General features: G+C 42.1%; 2 protein-coding genes across 4 annotated transcripts in view; one reads left to right on the top strand and one right to left on the bottom strand.

The window, feature by feature from the left end:
* The window catches only part of kank1a (KN motif and ankyrin repeat domains 1a), a 138,781-nt gene extending 125,138 nt beyond the window's left edge, over positions 1–13,643 (top strand). For all 3 annotated transcript variants that reach the window (XM_034170801.1, XM_034170802.1, XM_034170804.1), the window contains 7 exons: positions 232–453; positions 3,875–3,962; positions 4,071–4,290; positions 11,033–11,175; positions 12,234–12,434; positions 12,654–12,752; positions 12,838–13,643. In XM_034170801.1, coding sequence (XP_034026692.1) covers positions 232–453; positions 3,875–3,962; positions 4,071–4,290; positions 11,033–11,175; positions 12,234–12,434; positions 12,654–12,752; positions 12,838–12,900 — 1,036 coding nt within the window. In that variant the 3' untranslated portion in view covers positions 12,901–13,643. The remainder of the gene's footprint in view (positions 1–231; positions 454–3,874; positions 3,963–4,070; positions 4,291–11,032; positions 11,176–12,233; positions 12,435–12,653; positions 12,753–12,837) is intronic.
* Positions 13,446–24,216, bottom strand: cfap157 (cilia and flagella associated protein 157). Its single transcript, XM_034170805.1, has 7 exons — positions 24,011–24,216; positions 20,391–20,662; positions 19,844–19,997; positions 19,379–19,646; positions 19,154–19,275; positions 14,941–15,133; positions 13,446–13,866 (listed from the first exon to the last, which is right to left on the bottom strand). The coding sequence occupies exons 1-7, from the start codon at positions 24,172–24,174 to the stop codon at positions 13,681–13,683; spliced, it is 1,359 nt and encodes a 452-aa protein (XP_034026696.1). The 5' UTR covers positions 24,175–24,216; the 3' UTR covers positions 13,446–13,680.
* Positions 24,217–25,540: the final 1,324 nt, after the last annotated feature.

Here is a 25,540-nt window from a genome sequence, read left to right as displayed (position 1 = left end):
CATTTCATGGTGTTGCTCAAATCTACTGAATGTGAAGTAATCAAATGTTTTAGCATCTCTCCAAAATCACGGACTGGTGGTACAGTAGAAGGATGCATAATTATGGCAGTATCTCCCCCGCCCCAAACCCAAAGATGTGCTTTCTAAAAATGACCCATTTTTGGGTACGGAGGCACTTTTTGATCCATTTCTGCTTCAGGTCCTTTCCTCTGTTGCCCTCTTTTGACTCAGGTATGAAACGACATCGAGTGATGACTCGAGCTCAGAGGAGAGCAGCTCCTCTGGGTCGGAGGAGGAAGAAGACGACGAAGAGGTGAAGGAGTTGGAATTAAAGGAGGAATATGAAAACGTGGATGGAAAGATCACAAGGGAGGAGTTTCAGCCTGAAGGACTGGTGGAAATAGAGAAGAATGATGGAGATGAAAGTCCAGAAAAAATGGAAAGCAGAGAGAGGTTTGTTAGAAGTGTTTGGCTTAAACTATGCTTGATTAAAAGTGATTTAAATGATGCAATAATTGATTAATAATTTTGTAGCATGTGTGATATTGGAGCAGAATGTCACAGAAACAAGCCTGTGTTGTCACTGATCCCCTTTAGTGTGTGTGTGTGTGTGTGTATGTATATATATATATGTATATATATATATATGTATGTATATATGTATATATTGTGTGTGTGTGCTTGGTCCTCTAATCACATTCTTTTATCGGTTGAGATCTTCATTTAAAACTCTGCACCTGCTTACTCCTTTAGAAACGCCTCAACAGGAACTTCTTTAAATCTTTATTCAAGACATTTTGTCCTTTTCTTGGTTGTTTAAGAATACTGAATTTAATTACTTTATATTCATTCATTCATTTTCAACCACTTACCCAGGTCTGAGTCGCGGTGGCAGCAGAGCAAGCAGCTCATTCCACACTTCCCTATCCTCAGCCAAGTTCTGTAACTTTTCCTGGGGATCCCAAGGTGTTCCCAAGCCAGCTGAGAAATATAATCTCTCCAGCATGTCCTAGGTCTTCCCCGGGGCCTCCTCCCAGTTGGACGTGCTTGGAAGACCTCTGTGCTGAAGTGGTTTGCCTCATACTTGGAGGAGAGGACCTTTAGTGTGTTGGCTGGCCATAAACTATCCAAAACAGCAGCCTTACAGTATGGTGTCCTGCAAGGTTCTGTTTTGGGGCCACTGCTGTTTCAGTTGTATGTCCTTCCCCTCGGCCAGATGATTCAGGGCTTTAGGGATATTTCCTACCACCTGTTTGCGGACGACTTACAACTGTACTGTTCGTTTAAGATTTCAGAAGTCCACAAACTGAACTCTTTATTTGACTGCCTGTCACAGGTGAAGTGGCTTAATGGAAACCGTCTGCAACTAAACTCAAAAACTGAGACACTTATTGTTGCCCCTGACAGTGCTGTTCCTGTTATCAGGAGCCTCCTTGGTGACTTGGGCTTAACGGCAAAAACAAGCCTTAGAAACCTTGGCGTTATTTTCAATGAAGGAATGTCTCTTGCTCAGCACACAAGCAAGCTTGTGAAGAATTGCTTCTTTCAACTGCGAAATATCGCCAAACTTAAACAGTTGGTGTCACAGAAAGAATGAGAGTAAATCATCTATGCCTTTGTCTCCACGCAGTTGGACTATTGCAACAGCCTGTTCACTTGCCTGGGTAAGAAGGAGCTAAATCGGTTGCAGTATATCCAGAACTCTGCTACGAGGCTTCTGACCCGCACCAACAGGAGAGCCCACATCACGCCTATTTTGGAATCCCTCCACTGGCTCCCTGTTGCCTCCAGAATTAATTTTAAAATCTTGGTCTTGACTTTCAGAGCACTACATGGTCAGGCTCCTGATTACATTGCTGACTTGATTCAGCCCTACACCTCAGCCCGCAGCCTCAGATCTTCAGCTCAGAACCTGTTAATGGTTCATCGAACCTGCTTTAAAACTTGAGGAGACTGATCTTTTAAAGCCGTAGCGCCTCGTCTCTGGAACGAACTCCCTCTGTCCCTGTGATCCCTGGACTCTGTTGAGATGTTCAAAAAGCAACTAAAGACTCTACTTTTTAAACAGGTTTTTTATGGCCAATAATCTTTTAGTACTGAGTGTGTATTTTTACTGTATATTTTTATAGTTTTACCTTGTAAAGCACTTTGTGACCCCTGTCTGCAAAAAGCGCTATATAAATAAAGTTTACTTACTTACTTACTTACTTACCTTTGGGAGACGACCAGGGGGCATCCTCATCAGGTGCCCGAACCACCTCAACTGGCTTCTTTCAATGCAAAGAAGTAGTGAGTCCCTCCCTGGGAGTCGAGCTTCTCACCCTGTCCATGAGTTACCCGACGGAGGAATCTCATTTCTGCCTCTTGTATCCGTGACCTTATTCTTCCAGTCATGACACAAGGTTCATGACTATAGGTGAGGATAGGAGTGTAAATTGATTGGTAAATTGAGTGCCTCGCCTTCCTGCTCCATGCCTTCTTTACCACGACGGTCTGGTACAGCATCTGTAAAATTTCAGATGCTGCCCCAAACAGTCCATCAATCTCATGCTCCAACTTACCCCACTGGTGAACAAGACCCCAAGATATTTAAACTCCTCCACTTGGGGCAGTTACTCTCCCCTGACCCAGACGTGACAATCCACTGTTTTCCGACAGACGACCATGGTCTCAGATTTTGAGGTGCTGATTCTCATCTCAGTCGCTTCACGCTCAGCCTCAAACCTGCTCCGTACACGTTGGAGATCACTGCCTGACTGTGCCAAAAGTGCTATATCATTTGCAACAAGCAGAAATGCATTTCTGAGGTAAATGGTCCATCTATATCACAGGCTCAAAGCACTTTACAGTAATGCCTCGCATTCACCCACTCTCTCACTTACACACACACACACACACACACACAGATGTCAGGGTGCTGCCATGCAAGATACTCACTACACAGCGGGATCAACTTGGGGAATAAGGACCTTGTCCAAGGGCCCTGATTGATTTTTCTGGCCAGATGGGGGTTTGAACTGAGGATTCTCTGGTCTCAGACCCACTGCTTGACCACTAGACTATCACCCTTCCCACATTTAGGTCACCAAACTGGACACCCTCTGGTCCCTGGCTACACCTTGAAATCCTGTCCATGAATATCACATTTAGGATTGGTGACTAGGGGCAGCCCTGGCGGAGTCTAACACCCACCAGAAGCAGGTCCCCCCCCCCCAGACACACACAGGATACCCCGAGGTACCCGGTTACGCGTCTTTCCCATGTAGATTGGTTGGTCATATTTCCAAGACCCCTCCAGTGTCCTTGCAAGGGTAAAGAGCTGGTCCACTGTCCCATGACCAGGACAGAACCCGCATTGCTCCTCCTAAATCTGAGGTTCAACTGACAGTCTAAGTCTCCTCTCTAGTACCCTGGCATAGACTTTCCCAGGGAGGCTGAGAAGTAATTCCTCTGTAATTGAACACACTCTCCGATCCCCTTTTTAATGATGGGGCCCACCACCCCAGTTGTAATTAGGAATTACTTTAAAATTATCTTTTATGTTCCAACTGCCATAATGCATTATGTGTTTTTACTTGGGAGTTTACTTTGTTTTAACTGTACAGCACTTTGTGTTTTCTGTGAATAAATTAAATATGATGTGAACAATAACATTTTGTACTGCTTATTAGTGTTCCAAAATAAACCTTGGGGGGGAAAAATACTATCATAATAACTGCAGAAAGTTCTGAGAAATAGCAGTGTTGCAAACTAGTAAAACAGTCTTTTTGCAGACAGATTTTATGACCGTTGCTGTTCAGTATTTATTGGGTATCAGTAGAATTGTACTACATTATTAAAATAATGATTTGAACTTTTTTGTCCTTTTCTAAAGGTATGAGCTAAGTGAGAAGATGTTGGCTGCATGTAACGTTCTGAAGACTCACCTCAATGACCCCAAGGCTGCCAGCAGCAAAGACCAGGTGAGAATTTCTTCACTCTTGCTTTTTAATTTCACTTACTTTCAGTTTACAGGAAACTGTGGCTTTTTCCAGTAAATATTGACAAGTGATAATGTCCTCTTTCTACAGAGAGCCTGTCTCAACACTGTGCAGCACGAGTGGTTCCGCGTCTCCAGCCAGAAGGCAGCCATGGCAGCCATGGTGGAGGACTATCTCCAAGCCTTCAGGGACATCTCACCTGTCGTGCTGCGCCACATCGTCAACATGGCTGACGGCAACGGCAACACCGCCCTCCATTACAGCGTGTCTCACTCCAACTTCCAGGTGGTCAAAAAGCTCCTGGATGCAGGTGAGAGTGACAGGATGAATCTGTAAAAGTGAACGAGGGGCAGTAATAGGTTTTCCTGAAATTAGCAGGTTTCCATATTTGAGCTGTACCGCTGTTTATATGTGTTTTTATGGCGAGTTGGTTGTTGAGAACCCGCTTTATAAAGTAAACTAAATATGTCTGGAGGCTTACTCTAGAGCAGCTGGACTTCTTGCTTAATGTTAAAGACATTTCACCAGTTGCCCACGTGGATCAGTGCTACATCTCTTACTGATCCATGGTTAACATGACTGTGGGTAGCCTTTTCTTTGAGACGGCCATCAATAGCCACATGCACTGTGCCACCAATACGTATAGTATCGCCCAGTAAAAATAGAAGTTAGCCCTAAAATACTCCAGAGTTTCTTTTCATATGAGAAAGCCCATCTAATCAAAGCATGAGCTTCCTGTGTGCATTCTGGGAAACAATGAAATTCCACGTTCTGTTTAAAAAAAATCCTTTTAATCCTCGTTCTACTCCACCGTGAAGCTGTGACTGGAGGTGCCACAGACAAAAGTTGCACAATGGTCAGTTTCTTCAGTCATAGCCACCGAAGTGTTTAACTCTTTCAGAGTTGTCTTGGTGGCTTCCCTCACTTGTCTTTTTGTATGACCATTCATTTTTTTGAGAACTGCCTACTCCAGACAGATTCACCACACAATGTCATACTGTTTGTATTTCTTAATGACAGGTGGAAATGAAGTCTGAGACACATTCCGTAACTGGGAAATGTTCATGTATCCATCTCCTGACTTGTCTACTGGCTGTAAAAGTGATAATTTGCATCAAAAATAATTTTCATATTTAGTTTGTCCATTTACTGAAAATAGCGACTGTGTGTGTGTGTGTGTGTGTGTGTGTGTGTGTGTGTATAAACATATCTGTAATTCCTGAATGGTTAATGTGCTGTTTGTGTTTGCTCTCCTCCTTTCAGTTGCTTCTGTTAGGGGTCACCACAGTAGGTCAACAGTTTCCATGTCACCTTGTCCTCTGCATCTTCCTCTGTCACACCAATGACCTGCATGTTCTCCCTCAGCACATCCATAAACCTCCTCTTTAGCCTCCCTCTTCTCCTCCTGCCTGGTGGCTCCATCCTCAGCATCCTTCTCCCTATATACCCTGGGTCCCTCTCTGCACATGTCCAAAGCATCTCAATCCCTCCTCTCTGACTTTGTCTCCAAACCGTCCTACCTGAGCTGTCCCTCAGATACGTTCATTCCTAATCCTGTCCATTCTCGTCACTCCCAAAGAGAATCACAACATCTTCAGCTCTGCCACCTCCAGCTCTGCCTCTTGTCTTTTTGTTAGCGCCACCATGTCTAAGCATAGCTGGTCTCATTACACTCTTGTAAACTTTCCTCTTCACTCTTGCAGATAATCTAGACAGAAATCATTCCTGTCACCTTCTCCACCCTGCCTCACACTCTCTTCTTCATCCTTCTACCACACTCTCCGTTACGTTGCTGAGTTGACCCCAAGTATTTAAACCATCTACCCTAACCGTCTCCATTCCTTGTAACCGCACTATTCCACTGGGCTCCCTCTCATTGGCACACGTGCTCAGTCTTACTCCTACTGACTTTCATTGCCCTACTCTCCAGATAGTGGAGCAGATAACTGTAGCAGCCGTTCATTTCTGGAAACAAGCACCAAATTGGCACACATACTTAAGTAGGCAGTGGTCAATAGAAGAATTACACAGGGGTTACAATTAAAAGATACTTCAATCATATTGAAAACTACACCACATTATTTGTCTGATCATAAAGATTCCAAAAAGGTTGAGTTTGGACTATCTGAATAAATGTTAAGGGGTAAAAACAGCAAGAATGTTGACACAGGTCAATTTCAGTTTGTACAGGGGTCAAAAGTTAAAGATGCTCTAATTTTGGTAAAACGTGATGCAGATTATTAGTTGAGTTAATAGGGTTTTAAAAAGGAATAGTAGTTTGCACCATGTCATGCTTAGTTATCACAATACGGGGTAACATAATGTCACACATCATTGAATCCAATGGACGTCGACATTGTTTGATCTTTACTTTGCAGACCAAACATTCAACAGTCAGAACTATTCCAGCTCAACTAATAATTTGTTTGTTTATTTTTGCCAAAATTGACCAACTTTATCTTTTGCCCCTTGTACAAGCTGAAATTGACCTTTCAGATCAAATCAAATCAATGTTATTTATATAGCGCCAAATCACAACAAACAGTTGCCCCAAGGTGCTTTATGTTGTAAGGCAAAAGCCATACAATAATCACAGAAAAACCCCAACGGTCAAAACGACCCCCTGTGAGCAAGCACTTGGCGACAGTGGGAAGGAAAAACTCCCTTTTAACAGGAAGAAACCTCCACCAGAACCAGGCTCGGGGAGGGGCAGTCTTCTGCTGGGACTGGTTGGGGCTGAGGGGAGAGAATCAGGAAAAAGACATGCTGTGGAAGAGAGCAGAGATCAATCACTAATGATTAAATGCAGAGTGGTGCATACAGAGCAAAAAGAGAAAGAAACACTCAGTGCATCATGGGAACCCCCCAGCAGTCTAAGTCTATAGCAGCATAACTAAGGGATGGTTCAGGGTCACCTGATTCAGCCCTAACGATAAGCTTTAGCAAAAAGGAAAGTTTTAAGCCTAATCTTAAAAGTAGAGAGGGTGTCTGTCTCCCTGATCCGAATTGGGAGCTGGTTCCACAGGAGAGGAGCCTGAAAGCTGAAGGCTCTGCCTCCCATTCTACTCTTACAAACCCTAGGAACTACAAGTAAGCCTGCAGTCTGACAGCGAAGCGCTCTATTGGGGTGATATGGTACTATGAGGCCCCTAAGATAAGATGGGACCTGATTTTTCAAAATCTTATAAGTAAGAAGAAGAATTTTCAATTCTATTCTACAATTAACAGGAAGCCAATGAAGAGAGGCCAATATGGGTGAAATATGCTCTCTCCTTCTAGTCCCTGTCAGTACTCTAGCTGCAGCATTTTGAATTAATTATAATTATAATTATAATTAATTATATGAAGGCTTTTCAGGAAACTTTTAGGACAACCTGATAGTAATGAATTACAATAGTCCAGCCTAGAGGAAATAAATGCATGAATTAGTTTTTCAGCATCACTCTGAGACAAGACCTTTCTAGAGATATTGCACAAATGCAAAAAGCAGTCCTGCATATTTGCTTAATGTGCGCATTGAAGGACATATCCTGATCAAAAATGACTCCAAGATTTCTCACAGTATTACTGGAGGTCAGGGTAATGCCATCCAGAGTAAGGATCTGGTTAGACACCATGTTTCTAAGATTTGTGGGGCCAAGTACAATAACTTCAGTTTTATCTGAATTTAAAAGCAGGAAATTAGAGATCATCCATGTCTTTATTGTCTGTAAGACATTCCTGCAGTTTAACTAATTGGTGTGTGTCCTCTGGCTTCATGGATAGATAAAACTGGGTATCATTTGCATAACAATGAAAATTTAAGCAATGCTTTCTAATAATACTGCCTAAAGGAAGCATGTATAAAGTGAATAAAACTGGTCCTAGCACAGAACCTTGTGGAACTCCATAATTAACCTTAATCTGTGAAGAAGACTCCCCATTTACATGAACAAATTGTAATCTATTAGATAAATATGATTCAAACCACCGCAGTGCCTTTAATACCTATGGCATGCTCTAATCTCTGTAATAACATTTTATGGTCAGCAGTATCAAAAGCAGCACTGCGGTCTAATAGGACAAGCACAGAGATGAGTCCACTGTCTGAGGCCATAAGATGATCATTTGTAACCTTCACTAATGCTGTTTCTGTACTATGATGAATTCAAAACCCTGACTGAAACTCTTCAAATAGACCATTCTTCTGCAGATGATCAGTTAGCTGTTTTACAACTACCCTTTCAAGAATTTTTGAGAGAAAAGGAATGTTGGAGATTGGCCTATAATTAGCTAAGATAGCTGGGTCAAGTGATGGCTTTTTAAGTAATGGTTTAATTACTGTCACCTTAAAAGCCTGTGGTACATAGCCAACTAATATAGATTGATCATATTTAAGATCGAAGCATTAATTAATGGTAGGGCTTCCTTGAGCAGCCTGGTAGGAATGGGGTCTAATAGACATGTTGATGGTTTGGAGGAAGTAACTAATGAAAATAACTCAGAACAATCGGAGAGAAAGAGTCTAACCAAATACCAGCATTACTGAAAGTAGCCAAAGATAACGATATGTCTTTGGGATGGTTATGAGTAATTTTTTCTCTAATAGTTAAAATTTTGTTGCCATTCTTGCGGTTTTTACCCCATAACTCCATAACATTTCGTCATAGATAGTCCAAACTATACCTTTTTGCAATCTTTGATCAGACAAATAATGTGGTATACAGGGGTAGAGAAATCCACTAGTCCGAGGTCACAGTAATTTTTGGCCTATGGTAGATATTTTCCCCTGCTAGACTGATGTCTAGTTAAAAATCTTGTTGGCCTTGTGATTAAAAGTGTTCACAAGTCCAACAATTTTTGAAAAATACGGTGGGAAAAGCCGTGACCAGCTTGCTTGAAAGCTGTCTAAGGCCGGGTTCACACGGCAGGATAATTAGGCCGATATCGGACCAGATCTTCCCCTTCTGACAATTTTAAGGACGCCTCGACAATCGTGATGATGCTAAAGATAATCTTATCAGATATTCTTGCCATGTGTGGTGTGTTCAGAGCACTCTGATCTGCTCGGAAGGGCATCTGGGGCGCTCTGATCGCAAATCGGGGATATTCAACATGTTGGATTGTATTGGCCCGATATTGCAGTGTGTGTTGTGTCCTCCGACCACAAATGTGCACACAGCCTGCTAAATGTGACGTGCAGCTAGTCAGAAAGCGAGGTGACAAACGTACGGAGCGGTAGTCGTGCTGTCTCCACTCCTTTAAAGAACACCTTTTCTTTTTATGTCATTTTTTTCCCCTCTGTTGTAAATATTCTACAAAGTACCTCCGTTTGTTTACTCTGAAGTCAAGTTTAAGCTCGAGAGATTTTGCGAGATTTCCTGTCTGAACTGTAAATGTTCGTGTGTGAAATCTGTTCGTGTGTGGTGGTGGTGGTGTTCTTACCGTGTGGCTGCACACCACTCACTGTACGACCAAACCTGTTAGATCCATGATTTTTTTATCTTCACGTGTGTGGTCTCTCAGGTTTTGGAAACCTACAGATAATTTTAAAATCCTGTTGTGTGAAGCAGGCTTAAAAAGCAGAGTTTTCCTCTTATTTTATTCTTATTTAAAAAAAAAACATGGGGAGTCAAATCAGCCTGCTTTGTTCTGTTCAGTTTATTTCAAAGTTTTCCTGCACATGTCCATGTATTTTTTCCTTCTTTACAAGAGTTTGTTTACATTCGTTCCACAGAGTTTTAAAGAACAATAAAATGTTAACGCTTTTCTTTATAGCAGTTCTGTAATTTCAGAAACGCAACAGAAAACAAACACAAATCAGAAAAAAGTTGGGACTGTATGTAAAACGAAGATCAAAATAAAAATGCTGCACTATTCCCAGTTTCTCCACACACCCACAGAAGCCAAAAGTTCTTCCAGAGTTGTGTCTTGGTGGCTTCCCTCACTTGTCTCCTTCCAGCATGGACCTTTAGTTTTTGAGAACTGCCAACCTGACACAGATTTACCATAAATTACCACACTGTTTGTATTTCTGAATGATTGATGCAAATGAAGTCTAAATATTCAGTGACTTGGAAATGTCCATGTTTTCATCCCCTGACATTTCTCAAGGAAACTGGCTGGAAAAATGATTAATTCTTACGTTTAGAATAAAATGCCCTGTCCCAACCTTTTTTTCTTGGAAAATGCTGCAGGCCTTAAATGTAGGAATGATATATATTAATAAATAAAACAAAGCTGACCACACAAAACATGAAATATGTTGGTTTCACAGTCTGCAGTAAAAAAAAAAGAAGCAAAGTTTCGACCACGGTTGAAACGTTGCTTTTTAGTCAATAAAAAGATTTTGGGAGCTTTAAACCAGTGTGTCGGATTTTCCCTTTTTTCTCTCTGCAGGTCCTGATTATCCTGCACCTGACCAATATACGATTGGATGTGCGCACAACTACCATTTTGTTCTCTTCTGAAATCAGCCAGATTTGTGTCACATCTCTGATTTGTTTATTTACTGTGCAGTGATATGGCAATTCCATAATTTTTTTTTTTTCCATAGATCTCTTTCTGTGTAATGAGGTTCTGGTTCCTCCCTGCTCGAAAAGTGTGTTTATTCATCAGACTGTCTGTTGTATGACAGTCTGTCTGTGCCCCCCAACACACACACACACACACACACACACACACACAGTCACACTTCAGTGTCCTTGCTGTGATTCCCTCCTTCATACTGCCATTACTGTCTTCAGGGTCTTACCTCATCTCTTTTCAAAGCTTCCTGTCTTAGTTGGGAGTATGTTAAATGTCCACAAGGTGGCGCCTCTTAGGTTTCCAACAGCATGACCTCAGTGTTCGGTTGTTGCGGAGATGTAATTAACTGAACAGTCACAAGTTTGACAGATGTCTCTGTACATTTTTGTGTTGTTGATGGACAGCAGAGAGACCTGTCAATCAGAGGCAGTGCATCAGAGAACCGGGAGGGTTAGTGGGAGTGTGTCGAGTGTGACCTGGACCACTGAGTGTGACCTGGACCACCCGCAATGAAAACCTCAGTGGTTGGTGTGTGTGTCTTTCAGATGTGTGCAATGTCAACCAGCAGAACAAGGCAGGCTACACGCCCATCATGCTCGCTGCTCTGGCTGCCGTGGAAACGTCCAAAGACATGCACATTGTGGAGGAGCTCTTCAGCAAGGGTGACGTCAATGCCCGAGCCAGCCAGGTCAGTGGGTGCGGTCGGGGTGAAGGCAAAGGCCAGCAACAGGGCATCAACAACAATCACACATTTTAGATAATAGCAGTGATGCAAATCATGAAGCAGGTAAAACGAAGAAAACACTGAATGTCTCACTGATACACACCAGTTTATTAAAAGCAAACAAACAAAAAACCTAATGTGATGGTGCAGTGGTTACAGCACTGACCTTCTGTGCAGAAGGCCACCAGTTTGAGTCCCATGAATGTAATGTCAGAATGATAGTGAATTCATAAAAACAAACATGAGTCTGATTTGAAAGCCAACAAACCACAAACGTTCTCAACAGGCAGATTGACTTTGGGCTCACAATGAAAAGATTTTAATTTTTTAAGGACTTTGTCATTTATTAATCTGGTTACTCTGAAAGCAATGCTAGCCAAGTGTAGTTTTGTCTCCCTCAACTGGTTGTAGAAGGTAACACTTGTATGTTGTTCTGTTTATTTGACTGGGAAGACAACTAACTACTCGGCTTGCTTAAGAGTGGGAGTGTAGTTGTCTCTGAACTAGATTTACCTAAAATGTTGGACTATAAATTGAGATTTATTTTAGGATGATGATTGAAGGGGTAACTGGATCAGCTGAGTACTAGTGCAACATTTCACAGCAACAAAAAAAATAAGTGTGCCAAGAAGGTGTTCAGGTCAGACCTCCCGCACGAGTGTTTCTGCTGTACGTCTTTCAGTTGTGCATTTTTATAAGACAAATGAAGTTAATCAGTGAGCTGCTAACATCAAGCACCTGATGTACAGAACAATGTAAGAATGTTTCTCTGTCACCAGCTGAGGAGCACTGACTGAGGTTGTACTCTGGTGGAATTTTTTTAACCCCTCTGTGGCGAATGGTTCTGCTCAGCTCATGTCAGTGTGTCGGTGAATATTTCCTTAAGTAGGAATACAAATCTATTTTTCTAACAGCTGTATCCGATTTTATTTCAGCCACGTTTTCAAATGACATGTCTCTTTGTGTCATGTGAGGAGATCAGATTGTTCGTGTTTTTGTGCTGAACTGACCTGTTGTTGCAGGCTGGTCAGACGGGGCTGATGCTGGCAGTCAGTCATGGCAGGATGGACATGGTTCGCGCCCTACTGGTGCACGGGGCTGATGTCAACATCCAGGATGATGAGGGCTCCACGGCACTGATGTGTGCCAGCGAGCACGGCCACGTGGAAATCGTTAAACTGCTGTTGGCACAGCCTGGCTGCGATGCCACGCTCAGCGACGGCGTGAGTGAATTTTTTAATTATTGCTCACTTCCAGAATCAAAGTGAAAAGTTAAAACAAATCCTGTTTAACAGCCACAAACAAAAGTCCAGTCTAATCATCTTCTCCAGTTTTACTGGACTGATTAAAATGCTTGGAATTTTTTTTTTTTTATATATATATATAACAAATTTAAAATTTCCCCTTTTCACTCTTCATGCTGTTGTTTTCTTTTGCCTTAGGATGAGAGTAATGCTCTGTCCATAGCTCTAGAAGCAGGACACAAGGACATTGCAGTGCTGCTTTACGCACACGTGAACTTCTCCAAAGCCCAGTCGCCGGTACATCCTCCTTCCTCTCTGCACTTAAAATGTGTACTGTCCTCACATGTGCCTACAAAAGCATCTGTGTACCGTTGTGTTTTAGGGAACGCCTCGCCTGGGCAGAAAGACGTCTCCGAGTCCCACTCGCAGAGGCGTCTTTGAGTAGAGGGGTGCCGCCTGTCTGCAAATCCTGTGCTGCTATTGGCTCACGCTGAACGTTGCCTTACCCAGAGATGGTTCGAACACCCAGCCTCTTTACCGACCAATGAGATTCATGGAGACTTTTTTTTTTTTAATGCACACTTTTCCTCCATGATGAGTCCAAAGTGTCCTTCTTGAATTTGAATGTAATCATGTGGTGCCTGAAGCCACACAGACTGCCATCAAACTCAAATATTTAAAGCCATTTTTTTCCATCTGGTTTTATTTTTCCCTTTTTGCATATTGGTCACTTTTTCCTTTCTTTTTCAGAAACTCAGTGTTGATCATTGAAGAACATCAAAGTGTCTGTTAATTTGTTTTTTTTTTTTTTTTTTTTTATACAGATGGAGAAGTAAACAGTCTCGGCTGTCTGTTCTTTTTACGTATGAACCATGTGAATACAGCAGCTGATGTGAATCAGACCACAGAAGTTGTACTTTTATACAAATCCTTTGTTTCTCTTTAAAACAAAAATCACATTGAATATTTCCTACGACAAAACAATCAGAGATTTATCAAAGTATAGTTTTTAATGCAGATATATGTAATTGTACATATAGTGGATATTAGTTTTTTTGTTCTCCTCTTTGTCTTGCGTCTTGTTTCTTTGTGTATGAAACAAACTGTCCTGTCAGGTACTGACTTCCATCTTGTGAGAACTGAAGTGCCTGAGACTTTGCCATATCACAATAAACATTAAAGGATACAGACCCCCTGCGTCATGTCTCTGAAAACTGGCTGTGAATCAGATTCTGTCACTTCTTTGGGCCTCCTGTGGGACTGGCTGATCTGGGGTCAGATGTGGTTGCTCTGGTGAGGGCGGTGTTTTTCCCAGCAGGGCGGGGCCTTCCAGCACAGCCAGCATATTCAGCACCACCTGCTTCCAAAGAAGCCCATCGTCCACCTCCCCGTCAGGAACTGGAGGCACCTCCTGCAGGGGCAGAGCAGACATCAGGGCTGAACTCGGTCACTGAGGTTTGTTTAAATGTGAAATGCTTTCATTGGTTGGGATAAACATGAGTGGGTGGAGTCAGGGAACCAGAGAGTCACACTGCGAAACGGTTGCTGCTGTGACGCAAAGTAAAATTTGCAAGTTTCCAGGTTTACTTTTCCATTGTGTGAGGAGACAAAATTCCGCAACTCAGGACATTTAGTGTAAAAAATAAACTTCCTGATAAATGGTGAAGCTTTATCCTAACTCAAATGGCAAATTATGAAATTTCTCAGTCATCCTCACTTGCTTTTCTGTATATACTGTTGGGGAATTTTTTTTTTTTTTTTTTTTTACTTTATACATATTAGAAGTCTGCAGCTCAGCAGGGGACAGAATTTGCACCGGCTTGACCTTGATCTCAGAGAAAGGTCAAATTAGTGGGGGGGGATCCATTCCATTTTCCACCAAACTTGTAGGTGGGTTCTGGAATTGCGCAGGCAAGGTCAATATTGTCAAAGTTAAATGACTGGGGTCAAGGTCATGCCTGTTTCTGCCTTCAAGTCCTTAAATTGGCTGATTTTTGGTAAACTTGGTGTGTGGATGAAGGTCAATGGTCAAAACATTTAATTTTGGGAAAGGTCAAAGTATAACATTATTTTGAACTCAGTTTGAACCAAAGATGGCACACATCTAAGTGGATTCTGGAATGGCCCTGACAAGGTTAGGTAAAGGTCAGATTTCTGAGCAATTAAAGGTTTAGCAGGAAATTATGTCCCAAATAATGGGACTCCATCTTTATTGAATCTGTACTTACCCTACCTCTGTTATATAGCCCATGCTGTGAATACACTAAGGGCTATAGGTAAGTTGCCTTGTAAAATTCTGTGAATGAATCACACTTTTCTCACTGGAGATTAAATGCAAAGGTGAAGGGGACAGTTTGCACATTTTTAAAAATCTGGGCCAGTATTTGAGTCACAGTATCTTGGCGAAAGCTCCTAATTATTTCAGAATATCAACAAAGATCAGTTTCCAGCTGCTAAGTCAAAAATCAAAGCGAGGCCTTCAAACCTGCGTGTCCAGGCGAGCCTCAGATCTGGACTGAGGTCTTGTGCCCAGAGCCCGTCTGATAATGATTGCTGTTTCTTCCATGATGCCTCTCATCTGGCGGCTGCTCCTCTGCAACTCCTGCAGCTCCCCCTCGAGCCAACTTGCCTCAGCTCTCATTTTGTTTGACTCTTCAGAAGCAGCTGCTCGGTCCTGTCTGAAACGGTAACGCGTTCGTCACCTCACTATTGGATCACATCAGGAAGTTTTGGGTTCAAGTCTCGATACAAACCTATTCCACATTGAGCTCTCAATGCCTTCATGACTTGTTTTCTGTCTGCTCACTGTTTTACAGCACAGGAGCTTTATACTGACATACAGTATTCCCAGTGCTAAACATTTTCCACATTTTATGTTACAGCTTTATTCCAAAATGGGTGAAATGAATTTTTCCCCTCAACTTTCTACACATAATACCGTATGACTGAAATTTTTTTTTTTAGATTTTTGCAAATTTATTAAAAATTTAAAAAAAAACATGCGTAAGTATTCACGGCCTTTGCCTTTGAAGCTCAAAATTGAGCTCAGGTGTATACTGTTGCACTGATCATCCTTTATGTTTCTACAGCTTAATTGGAGTCCACCTGGGGTAAATTCAGTTGATTACACATGATTTAGAAAGGTACACATCTGTCAGCATATATGGTCTGACAGTGCATGTCAGAGCACAAACCAAGCATGAGTCAAAGGAACTGTCTGTAGACCTCAGAGACAGGATTGTCTTGAGGCACAAATCAGGAGAAGGGCACAAACATTTCTGCTGCATTGTATGTCCAAATGAGCACAGTGGCCTCCATATATATATATATATATATATATATATATATATATATACACACACACACATCTTCAATCGTTATCGAGCAGGGGACTCCAAACCTCCCTTTCCTGGGCCACATTGACCACCTCTGACTGGGGGATCCTGAGGCGTTCCCAAGCTAGTGTGAAGATATGATTTCTCCTCCCAGAGGGACGTGCCTGAAACACCTCCCTAGGGAGGCGCCCGGGAGGCATCCTTACCATATGCACAAACTGCCTCTGCTGGCTCCTCGCAATGCGAAGGAGCAGCAGCTCTACTACAAGTTCCTCATGAATGGCCGAGCTTCTCACCTTATCTCTAAGGGAGACACCAGCCACCCTCCTAAGGAAGTCCATTTCAGCCACTTGTACTCGAAATCTAGTTCTTCCGGTCATGACCCAACCCTCATGACCATAGGTGAGGGTAGGTACAAAGACTGAACGGTAGATCCAGAGCTTCACTCAACTCCCTTTTTGTCACAATAGTACGGTAAAGCGAAAGCAACACCATTCCTGCTGCGCTGATTGTCTAGTTTCGATTGTCACCTTTGTTTCCTCAGTAGTGAACAAGAGTGTGAGGTGCTTGAACTCCTTCATTTGGGGCAAGACCTCATTCCCTACCTGGGGTAGGCAATCCATCGGTTTCCTGCTGAGAACTATGGAAGATTTAGAGGTGCTGATCCTCATCCCAGCTGCTTCACACTTGGCTGGGAACCAACCCAGTGAGTGCTGGAGATCACAGGCCCATGAAGCCAACAAGACCACATCATTGGCAAAAAGCTGTGATGAGACCCTGAGCCTACCAAACTGAAGACCCTCCTAACCCCCGACTACGCCTTGATAGCCTGTCCGTGAATATCACAAACAAGATTGGTGGCAAGGCGCAGCCCAACCCCAATGGAAAGGAGTCCAACTTACTGCCGAGGACTAGGCATGTGAATCTCATCACTAACGATTCGATACGCACCTCGATACACTACCAGCGATACGATACATATAGTGATACTGACGATGCAGTACGTTTCACCCCTGTTCCCAATTCGATGCGATTTGATATGTATTTGATGGTGATTCAATTCCTCACAATGAGATACAATGCGATTTGGTGCGATAGGATTAGGGATGGGTACTGATGAGATGTGATCAATATCGATGCCATTATCGATCCGATTCTTTATCGATTCCCTTATCAATCCCTCTTGTGAATTTTGTGTGTACTAAAAATAGGCTTTACATGTTTTCTACGTCAACATTTTAAGTCTTAACATAAATATGAAACTGGTCACTGGATCCTTGATGTACATGATGGATCCTTGATCTCTGGACATAAATAGAAATAAAATCTGTTGTTTTGTCAAAAGCATTTCCTTATTAATGGTAAAAATGTAACTCACTCTGAGCTGGCCTCTTCAGCCGGCTGCACGTCAGGATATAATTCATAAAAAACTGACCGTCTCATTTTGGGGAAAAACAGGTTTGGTCGGTTGTAGTTTGTTTGTATAACCTTTGGAAAGAGGTGTCATTTGATTTAAAATGGTGATTCGCTCTGAAATGATCAATTCCGACCCAAATCTGCACAGCTCTAAAAAAAAAAAAAAAAAAAAAAAAAAAAAAAATCGATGCAAGCAGGCAGCAAGCGATGCAACACGATTCAACCTGATAATTGAGTTGATGCACACTGATTGAATCGATGCACTCGTATCGCGCATGTTTGTATCTCAATACGGATTTGTATTGATTAATCACCAGATGCCTACCGAGGACCCAAAAACAATTCTCACTTTGACTACAGAGGTTGGATGGCCCTGAGAAGGGACCCCCCTTACTCCATACTCCCACAGCACCTCCCACAGTATCTCCCAGGGTACCCGATCATACACCTTTTCCAAGTCCACAAAATATGTAGACTGGATGGGCATACTCCCAGGCACCCTCCAGGATCCTGATCAGAGTGAAGAGGTGGTCAGTTGTTCCATTGGCAGGACGGAACCCGTCTTGTTTTTCTTCAATCTGAGGTTTTGACTATCGGCCAAACCCTCCTTTCCAGCACCCTGGAGTAGACTTTACCAGGGAGGCTGAGTAGTGTGATGCCCCTGTAATTGGCACACACTCTCTGGTCCCCTTTTTTAAATACGCCCCAGTTTGCCACTCCTTTGGCACTGTCCCAGACCTCAATTTAATGTTGAAAAGACATCTCATCTAAGACGGTCCCTCTACACCCAGAGCCTTCAGCGTTTCTGGACGGATATCATAAACCCCCGGGGCTTTGCCACTACAGAGTTGTTTGACTATCTTAGTAGAGCACAGTGGCCTTCATCATCTGTAAATATAAGAAGTCTGGATCCACTAGAATTCTTCCTACAGCTGGCCACCTGTCTAAACTGAGCGATCGGTGAGAAGGGCCTTAGACACTGTGGTGACCAAGAACCCGATGGTCAATCTGTCAGAGCTCCAGCATTCCTCTGTGGAGAGAGGAGAACCTTCCAGAAGGACACCCATCTCTGCAGCAACCCAATAATCACACCTGTATGGTAGAGTAGCCAGACAGAAGCCACTCTTCTTTAGTAAAAGGCACATGGAAGCCCACCTGGAGTTTGCCGAAAGGCACCTGAAGGACTCTCAAACCATGAGAAACAAAATTCTCTGGTCTGATGAGACAAAGATTGAACTCTTTGTGAATGCCAGGCATCGTGTTTGGAGGAAACCAGGCACCATCCCTACAGTGAAGCATGGTGGTGGCAGCCTCATGCTGTGGAGATGTTTTTCAATGGCAGGAACGTCAGTATTGAGGGAAAGATGAATACAACAATGTCCAGAGACATCCTGGATGAAAAGCTGCTTCAGAGCGGTCTTGACCTCAGACTGGGGCGATGGGTCATCTTTCAGCAGGACAATGACCCAAAACACACAGACACACAGCCAAGATATCAAAGGAGTGACTTCAGGAGAACTCTGAATGTCCTTGTGTAGCCTTGCCAGATCCCAGACCTAAATCCAATTGAACATCTCTGAAGAGATCTGAAAATGTCTGTGCACCAATGCTTCTCAACCAACCTGATGGAGCTTGTGAGGTGATGCAAAGAGGAATGGACAAAACTGCCCAAAGATAGGTGCACCAAGCTTGTGGTATCATATTCAAGAAGACTTGAGGCTGTAATTGCTGCCAAAGGTGCATCAACAAAGTATTGAGCAAAGGGTGTGAATACTTATGTACATGTGATTTCTTAGTTTTTTAAATTTTTAATAAAATAGCCACTTGGCTATTATAATATAGATGGTCTTCTACATTTTTTTTTAGAAGTTTCATTTTTTTGTGAACCTATATTATTTGTGTAAAATTAATTTCTTGCGTTACACAGCCAGAGGAGGAAACTTTGACCTGAGCATCGCCAACTCAGTCAGGATGTCCGTGTGTTTGCGCTGAAGCTGTCGCTGTTCCTGTTTACACATCTTCAACTCCGACTGCAGCTGCTCATATTTCTCTCGGAGTTCCTCCGCCACCTGATGGAAGGAATATCATGACGTCCAGCAGATAGTGGTGAGACCAAACACAGATGAGACATTTTAGCATCTCTAAAGTAACTAACTGCTCCCATCATCTCACCTTCTTGCGGATGCAGCTCTTATGAGTAATCTCGCTAATCGTCTGCTCCAGGATGTCCATGTTTATGCTAAGCCGGTTCTTCAGCTGTCGCAGCACCTTGTTCTCCTTCAGCAGGACCTGGTTCTGGTCTGAAAGTAGGTTGAAATGAGACTTGGCCTCCTTGCTCTCTTGGAGGACCTCCCTAGTTTTCTCCAGAACCTTCTGGTCCACCAGGTGCTGCACCTGTGCATCCATAGCTGCCATTTGACTGTCCAGCTCATTCTTTAGTCTTGTGTGGAAACAGGAGAGAAGACATGAACTCATGAATGACTACTATGAATGAAAATTAGTATTTTTTTTTTTTTTTTTTTTTTGCATGCCATTTTGAATTGCTCTTTCCTGCTGTTATCACATTTTTTCAAGCTTTTTTTTTTTATTTATTTATACATATGTCTAATCTCAGATGTAATTTGTCCTCATCTCCACCTCTGTTTTTCCATCAGCGCTTTCATTTCCAAGCTGTGGATGGCAGCGTTGTGCTCCTCCTGCTGATGAACCAGCTGCTTCTCCAGAGATGCCAAGCTGGACACCAGCTGCTCCTTCTGCTCTACAAACGCTGCCAGGCTGGCCAGTTTCGTCGCTGAAGAGAAGAGAAGGGAAAAAACAAAACAGTGCATCAGTACATCTACTGTAAGTTTGTACTGGTTAGAAGGGGCAAAATCTTCATTATTCTGAGGTCCCTCCTCTGTCAGCTGATGGGCAGTAATGACATTTTGATAGACGAATGCTGCTTTTCTGGATCCTTTCATTCAAAGCTCCTCTGGCGCCAGCAGCTCATGTAAACAAAAAAAAAAAAGTCTCACAGTGAACAGAGATGAAAATTAATAAAATCTTTACATCTGTGCCATGGTGATCCAAATTATTACAGATGAGGTTATTGTGCCAAACTGATTTCATGTGATGATCAAGATACCACAGTCGAACCCTGAGCGGATGATTGTGACTTCCGACACCCTGAGCTGCGTAGTCTCACCGAGGCTTTTGTTCTCTGAGGTCAGCTCGTCAATCCGGTCTTGCAGCTCCTGTCTCAGATGGTTGTGCTGCAGTCGCAGGGTGTCTTTGTCTTTTTCAGCAGCCTCTCTCAGACTGTCCAGACTCTGCATCAGCTCCTCCACCCTGGCCTCCTTCTCCAGCAGGGAATGCTTCAGATATGCACTGATGTCCTTCTTCTCCTGCTCCAGTCTGATGAACTGACAGTTTAAGTCCTTCGACTGCCGTTGCAGTTCATCACTTTTTAGCTGATATCTGTGAAGAGACATGGATGTACAGATACAGCACCCACATGATTAATGGCATTAAATTAGAGCACTTTTTTTCCCCACATACAGGTACCCATTTGTAAGGGTCTTAAAAATAAGTGTACAAAATATCATAATCCTAAATGCATGTTCATGATGCTGGTTTTTATTTCCCGGCTGATGCTCCACAACAGTAACCCTCAGTTTCTGCTCATTCTTGGGTCATTTCATCTTCAGAAAGCAGAACAAAGTTGGTTTCCTGTGAAGGTGAGACCTGATGTTGAGGCTTTGTTGCTGACCTATAACATTGTTAATGGTTATGCACCTTCATATCTTATAAAGCCAACCGATGGTTTTATTCCGTGAGCCCACAGCCAATTTTGACCCGATTGGTACCATGTAAGGTGGCAAACAACACAACGGCATAGACAAAATGTATGGTGACCAACCCAAAGTGATAGCTGTAGCCAGGTAGGGGGTCAATGAAATGAAGTGAATTTATAGGATTAATAAACAAAAATTTTTGACTGTGCTTCATGTTTGGTGTCCAAAGTAAAGGTCAAACAAGGTCAATGCTTGTTGAATCCTGACATGTTGCGCCATAATGTATATACCCATAACTGAGCATAGCAAATGGCGCAAACTATTCATTTTTAAAACCCTATTCGCTCAACCAACAATTTGCTGCATGCTTTACCAAAATCCGAGTAACGTTAATTTTTGACTCCTGTACAGCCTGAAATTGAAATGTCACTTTTTTTGTTGTTTAGAACTCCGTAACATTCCGTCATAGATAGTACAAACTCTACATTTTTGGAATCTTTATGATCACACTAATAATGTGGTATATGCCTCAATATGACTGTAGGATTTTTAAATTTTGACCTATCTGGCTATAGCTATCACTCTGGGATGGTCATCATACAGCATTGTATACATCCAAGAGTTTGCCACCTTAAAATGGTACAGACAACCTGCTCGGACTGTGGACTGTTTGTAATCTCAAGATGCAGATCGGCTCTCTTTTACAAGGGTTAAGAAATCGGCAAACTCTACAGCATTTGCTTCTCATGTTCCTACCTTATGGAACAGCTCAAGTGCAGATATTAGGTGTCAACATCAGTCGAAGCACTGTTTTAAAATCTATCGGTATTCTAATCTTCATAATTGTGTGCTTTGAATTGGTTGAAAATAAATGGTTTTAATTTGTCATAATTTTTTAATTAGAATTTGTTCAAATATTTGTTGTAATTTCATAATCTTTCTTTTTAACGTTATTTAAATTGTGCCGTACTTTGTAATATTCCCAATCACTTGTTGTAGCTCTACTTCTCCTACAGTACCTTGAGAATTCTTATTTTGGGGTACATCTTCTGTACTTGCAGACACTTTTGTTTGTTTGAGGGTTTTTTGTTGTTTTTTTGGCAGTGGTTATTCTTCCGTGACGAGAAGATGACTTACTTTGGTTATCTGTCCGGAACACGCTGTGATTGGTCGAGCTCGATGATTTCATCACATGGTCCACTTTAGCGGGTCGCACAATGATGTCATTATGTGACCCACTTTAGCGGATCACTTGGGTTTTTGATATTTTTGTGATGCATTTTTAAAAAATTATTATTTTGCTATTTCTAACCTTCCCCCTTCCCCTAACCCTATAACCAGGAGCAGTTTTTGATATGGACAAACCGAGCAGCCACCAGGGGTGGCAGCCGCGGGACCATGGGCACGAGCACTTTAAAAAAAAAAAAAAAAAAAGCATCTGCACCGCAAACCAGTTTTCTTGTCACTGTGTGAAACACACACGTGAACATGACATCTAATTTTACCATAAAAGTGTACTCAAAATAGTCAGAGAAACTGTCATGTTTTTAAAATGATTTTACACATGCTAAATGGCATAAACTGGACTTTGTCAGAGGGATGCAATAATAATAATAATTATTATTATTATAAATTATTTATGAGACATTGTGAGGTAAATTGGCTGGAGCTAAGTTACAGGTAAATAAAAAGTCTTTAACGAGTGCAAAAATAAATTTCTGTTTTTGGGTGGATATTTTAGGGGAGAAATTTCAAATATTACAGTAGTAATGTGTGTAAAATTAACACATGCTTCAACAGAAGAATGACTCATACTTGCAACAAAACTGTAACAAGTTCAGTTATTTATATCCATTTGGGTTAAAGTTGGGCCCTGTAATTAACCAACAGAATTTTCATATCTGTAGGTAGTTTCAAAGATGAATATTTGCCATTTGCTACAACTCTATTTTGTGACAAAGCAGAGTTTAACCAGTCAGTGTGCCAGAGAATTCCAGACGGTAACCAAGGAGCTGATTGTTCCTCCCTGAAAGACAGATTAATAAAGCGTCTAATGACAGACATTTAACATGTAAGGGCATGTTTATTTAAATCTGCAATTCATGGATGTTTTGTATGAGTTATATTGTAGTCTGTGGTCTTTTGGTGTCAATTTCAATTTCAGGGGCACTTCTAAAATATTAAAAATAGGAAGTGGCTATTCGCACGGCCGCTGTGTCCATAACTCTCATTTGGCTATTCTCACAGCAAGATTCTGGTGGTAAAACTTGGAACTACTTGTATAAACAAATGTAGCGGGATGAAGATCCCGGGTCCTGAATGAAAAGACGTCCGCTAGCTTGGCTAATGGGGAATTCCCCTTTAGCTGACCTGGTAGAGGAATGGTTCGTCCGGTTTAGATCCCACCGCCGTCCCAGCCACGAAGGTCCTGCGGTCACACAAACATACTGCATTAAATGAGAGTTATGGACACGGCTGCCGTTTGAATAGGGTCGGCCTTTTGCCACCAGAGTCTTGCCGTGCGAACAGTGAAATGAGAGTTATGGACACGACCGAATAATAATAAAAAAATAATCAAAATCGAAAAATATTAAAGGAGTTATGACATCTTGCAGTATGTTTGTATATACAAGTAGTTCCAGGTTTTGCCACCAGAGTCTTGCCGTGCGAATAGCCAAATAAGAGTTATGGACACGGCCGCCGTGTGAATAGCCACGGCCTTAAAAATAATAATAAAATAATAAAAAACGTCTGGCTGTGCAAAATTTTGTTTTTTTTTTTTGGGGGGGGGGGGGGGGGGTGTCTCGACCGATGAGTAATTAACTGCAGAACCGCCACTGCCCCCTGACTCCCCAGCATCACCCCAGACGCCCCCCCGCCGTCACGTGCTCTTGTCACAGAGTGTTCCGGACAAATAGCTAAAGTAAGTTCCCTTAACCACTTGAAATAACCACTTGTTTTGTTTTTTTTTTAATAATCTTTTTCGCTTCCTTTATACGTAGTTCACATTAGCCGAGTCGGCGTAAATTACCTCTCCACCTGCTCTTCCAAATGTCGAATTTGTGTCAAGTATAAATCCTTCTCGTTGTCGTCATAGCCGGGTTTATTTGTCCGAGTTAAGGAGTTTTCACTTTTCTTTGTCCTGTTGCCTTCATCTTGTTTGTCCAAAGTTTTCTTCTCCTCCTTTTTGGGCATTTTCACGGGACACTGAAATGACTCTGAGCTCCTGAACGTTATCCTGTTGCTGGGCAATGCTGCCTTCAGGGACCCTCTGTAAAAGTTTTAACCGTTTGAAACAAATGTTTGTCACTGCTGCAGCAATACACAAAAATAATAAACGTTGGACGTGCACTTTCCCGTTCAGCTGGCGTGATTGTCTGCTATCTGCTCCTGAGACAGTTTTAATTTTCGTACAGCAGAAATGTCTGCTGGGTCACTGCAGCCTATTTCTGCACTCAGGTTTAATAACTGTGTTAGCTCACAGCCTTCATTATCTGCCTTTAATGCAATATGCTATAGAAGCAATTAAAGCCAGTGTTGTAACCCAGCAGACTGCAGTTATCTTCCAACACATGCAACTAAGCGAGTGATGCATGGCGGTTCTTTACCTCGGCCAGTTGGTACTTTTTCATCTTCCTCCATTTGCAGGGTTTTAATCGGGTGTCTGTCTTTCACCTCACTTCACTCCCTGCCTGTAAATTCTCTCTGGGCCGTGTTGAGGTTAATTCAGTTTCAGCTCAGCCATGTCTAGTAAGTTAATAATGGAATATGAATTCAGCAGGTCAGTAAGTCCAATTAAAAAGAGCAACAGTAATCTTCAGAAAGCATAAAGGTCCTCCTCAGACATGCCAATAAAAGTCCCAGCGGAGATAATCATAGTCATATCAGCCTGTAATAAACAAACTATTGAGGGATAGAATTAAGCATCTATATTGCAATTGAGAAAATACAGTACTCATAGAAGATTATATACCTCCCCTTGCCTTTGAAGCTGAAGTTGTTATAGGGCCAGTCTCTCCAATCACAGCTACAGCTGTCATGGGCGTCTTGGTGGTTTCTTCATGGATGCGTAGTGTTTTTCTGAGGAAAATGTGCTTTAGACAGATTTTAAAGGTAAAGTGTGTAGGATTTAGTGACACATCTGGGGTGAGGTTGCAAATTGCGTTATACCTGGGTGATTCTTAGACTACGGGCACTTATTATGTCCTTTGATCATATTGTATGAAAAACAGAAAAAAGGGGAAATTTCACACCTTTATAGTTATCTTTACAATGAAAGTGTGTTAAGAAATTTGTTCTAGTAGTCTATGATGACCTTTTCACCTTTTTTCAGTATCATTATATGCAAATATTGCCATTTTGTGCTTGTCCCACACCCCGACTTTTGATCTTCAATGATAAAAATGAATGGTAAAGAAACGTTTTTTTCTAATGTTTTAAAATATCTCTGAATAAAGTATCAGTAAAATAATCAAAACATAATTGGGGTATTCAGTGTCATACAACTGTTGTGATTTTTTTAAACAAAATGTAGTTGTCCCACACTATTGCCGTAATTTCC

This window comes from Thalassophryne amazonica, chromosome 5 (assembly GCF_902500255.1).
Source record: "Thalassophryne amazonica chromosome 5, fThaAma1.1, whole genome shotgun sequence".
Lineage (NCBI taxonomy): Eukaryota > Metazoa > Chordata > Actinopteri > Batrachoidiformes > Batrachoididae > Thalassophryne > Thalassophryne amazonica.
The sequence above is the reverse complement of the archived record's forward strand: the minus strand, read 5'-3'. Positions and strand labels throughout refer to the sequence as shown.

Bases quoted from the DNA above. Each gene is read 5' to 3' on its own strand.
- cfap157 (XM_034170805.1), bottom strand. From the start codon at position 24,174: ATGCCCAAAAAGGAGGAGAAGAAAACTTTGGACAAACAAGATGAAGGC. The intron at 15,134-19,153 runs GTCAAAGTTTCC...TTACCGTTTCAG, and splicing joins ACTGAGTTGGCGATGCTCAG to ACAGGACCGAGCAGCTGCTT. The intron at 13,867-14,940 runs GTTTGAAGGCCT...CTGCCCCTGCAG, and splicing joins AGGCTCGCCTGGACACGCAG to GAGGTGCCTCCAGTTCCTGA.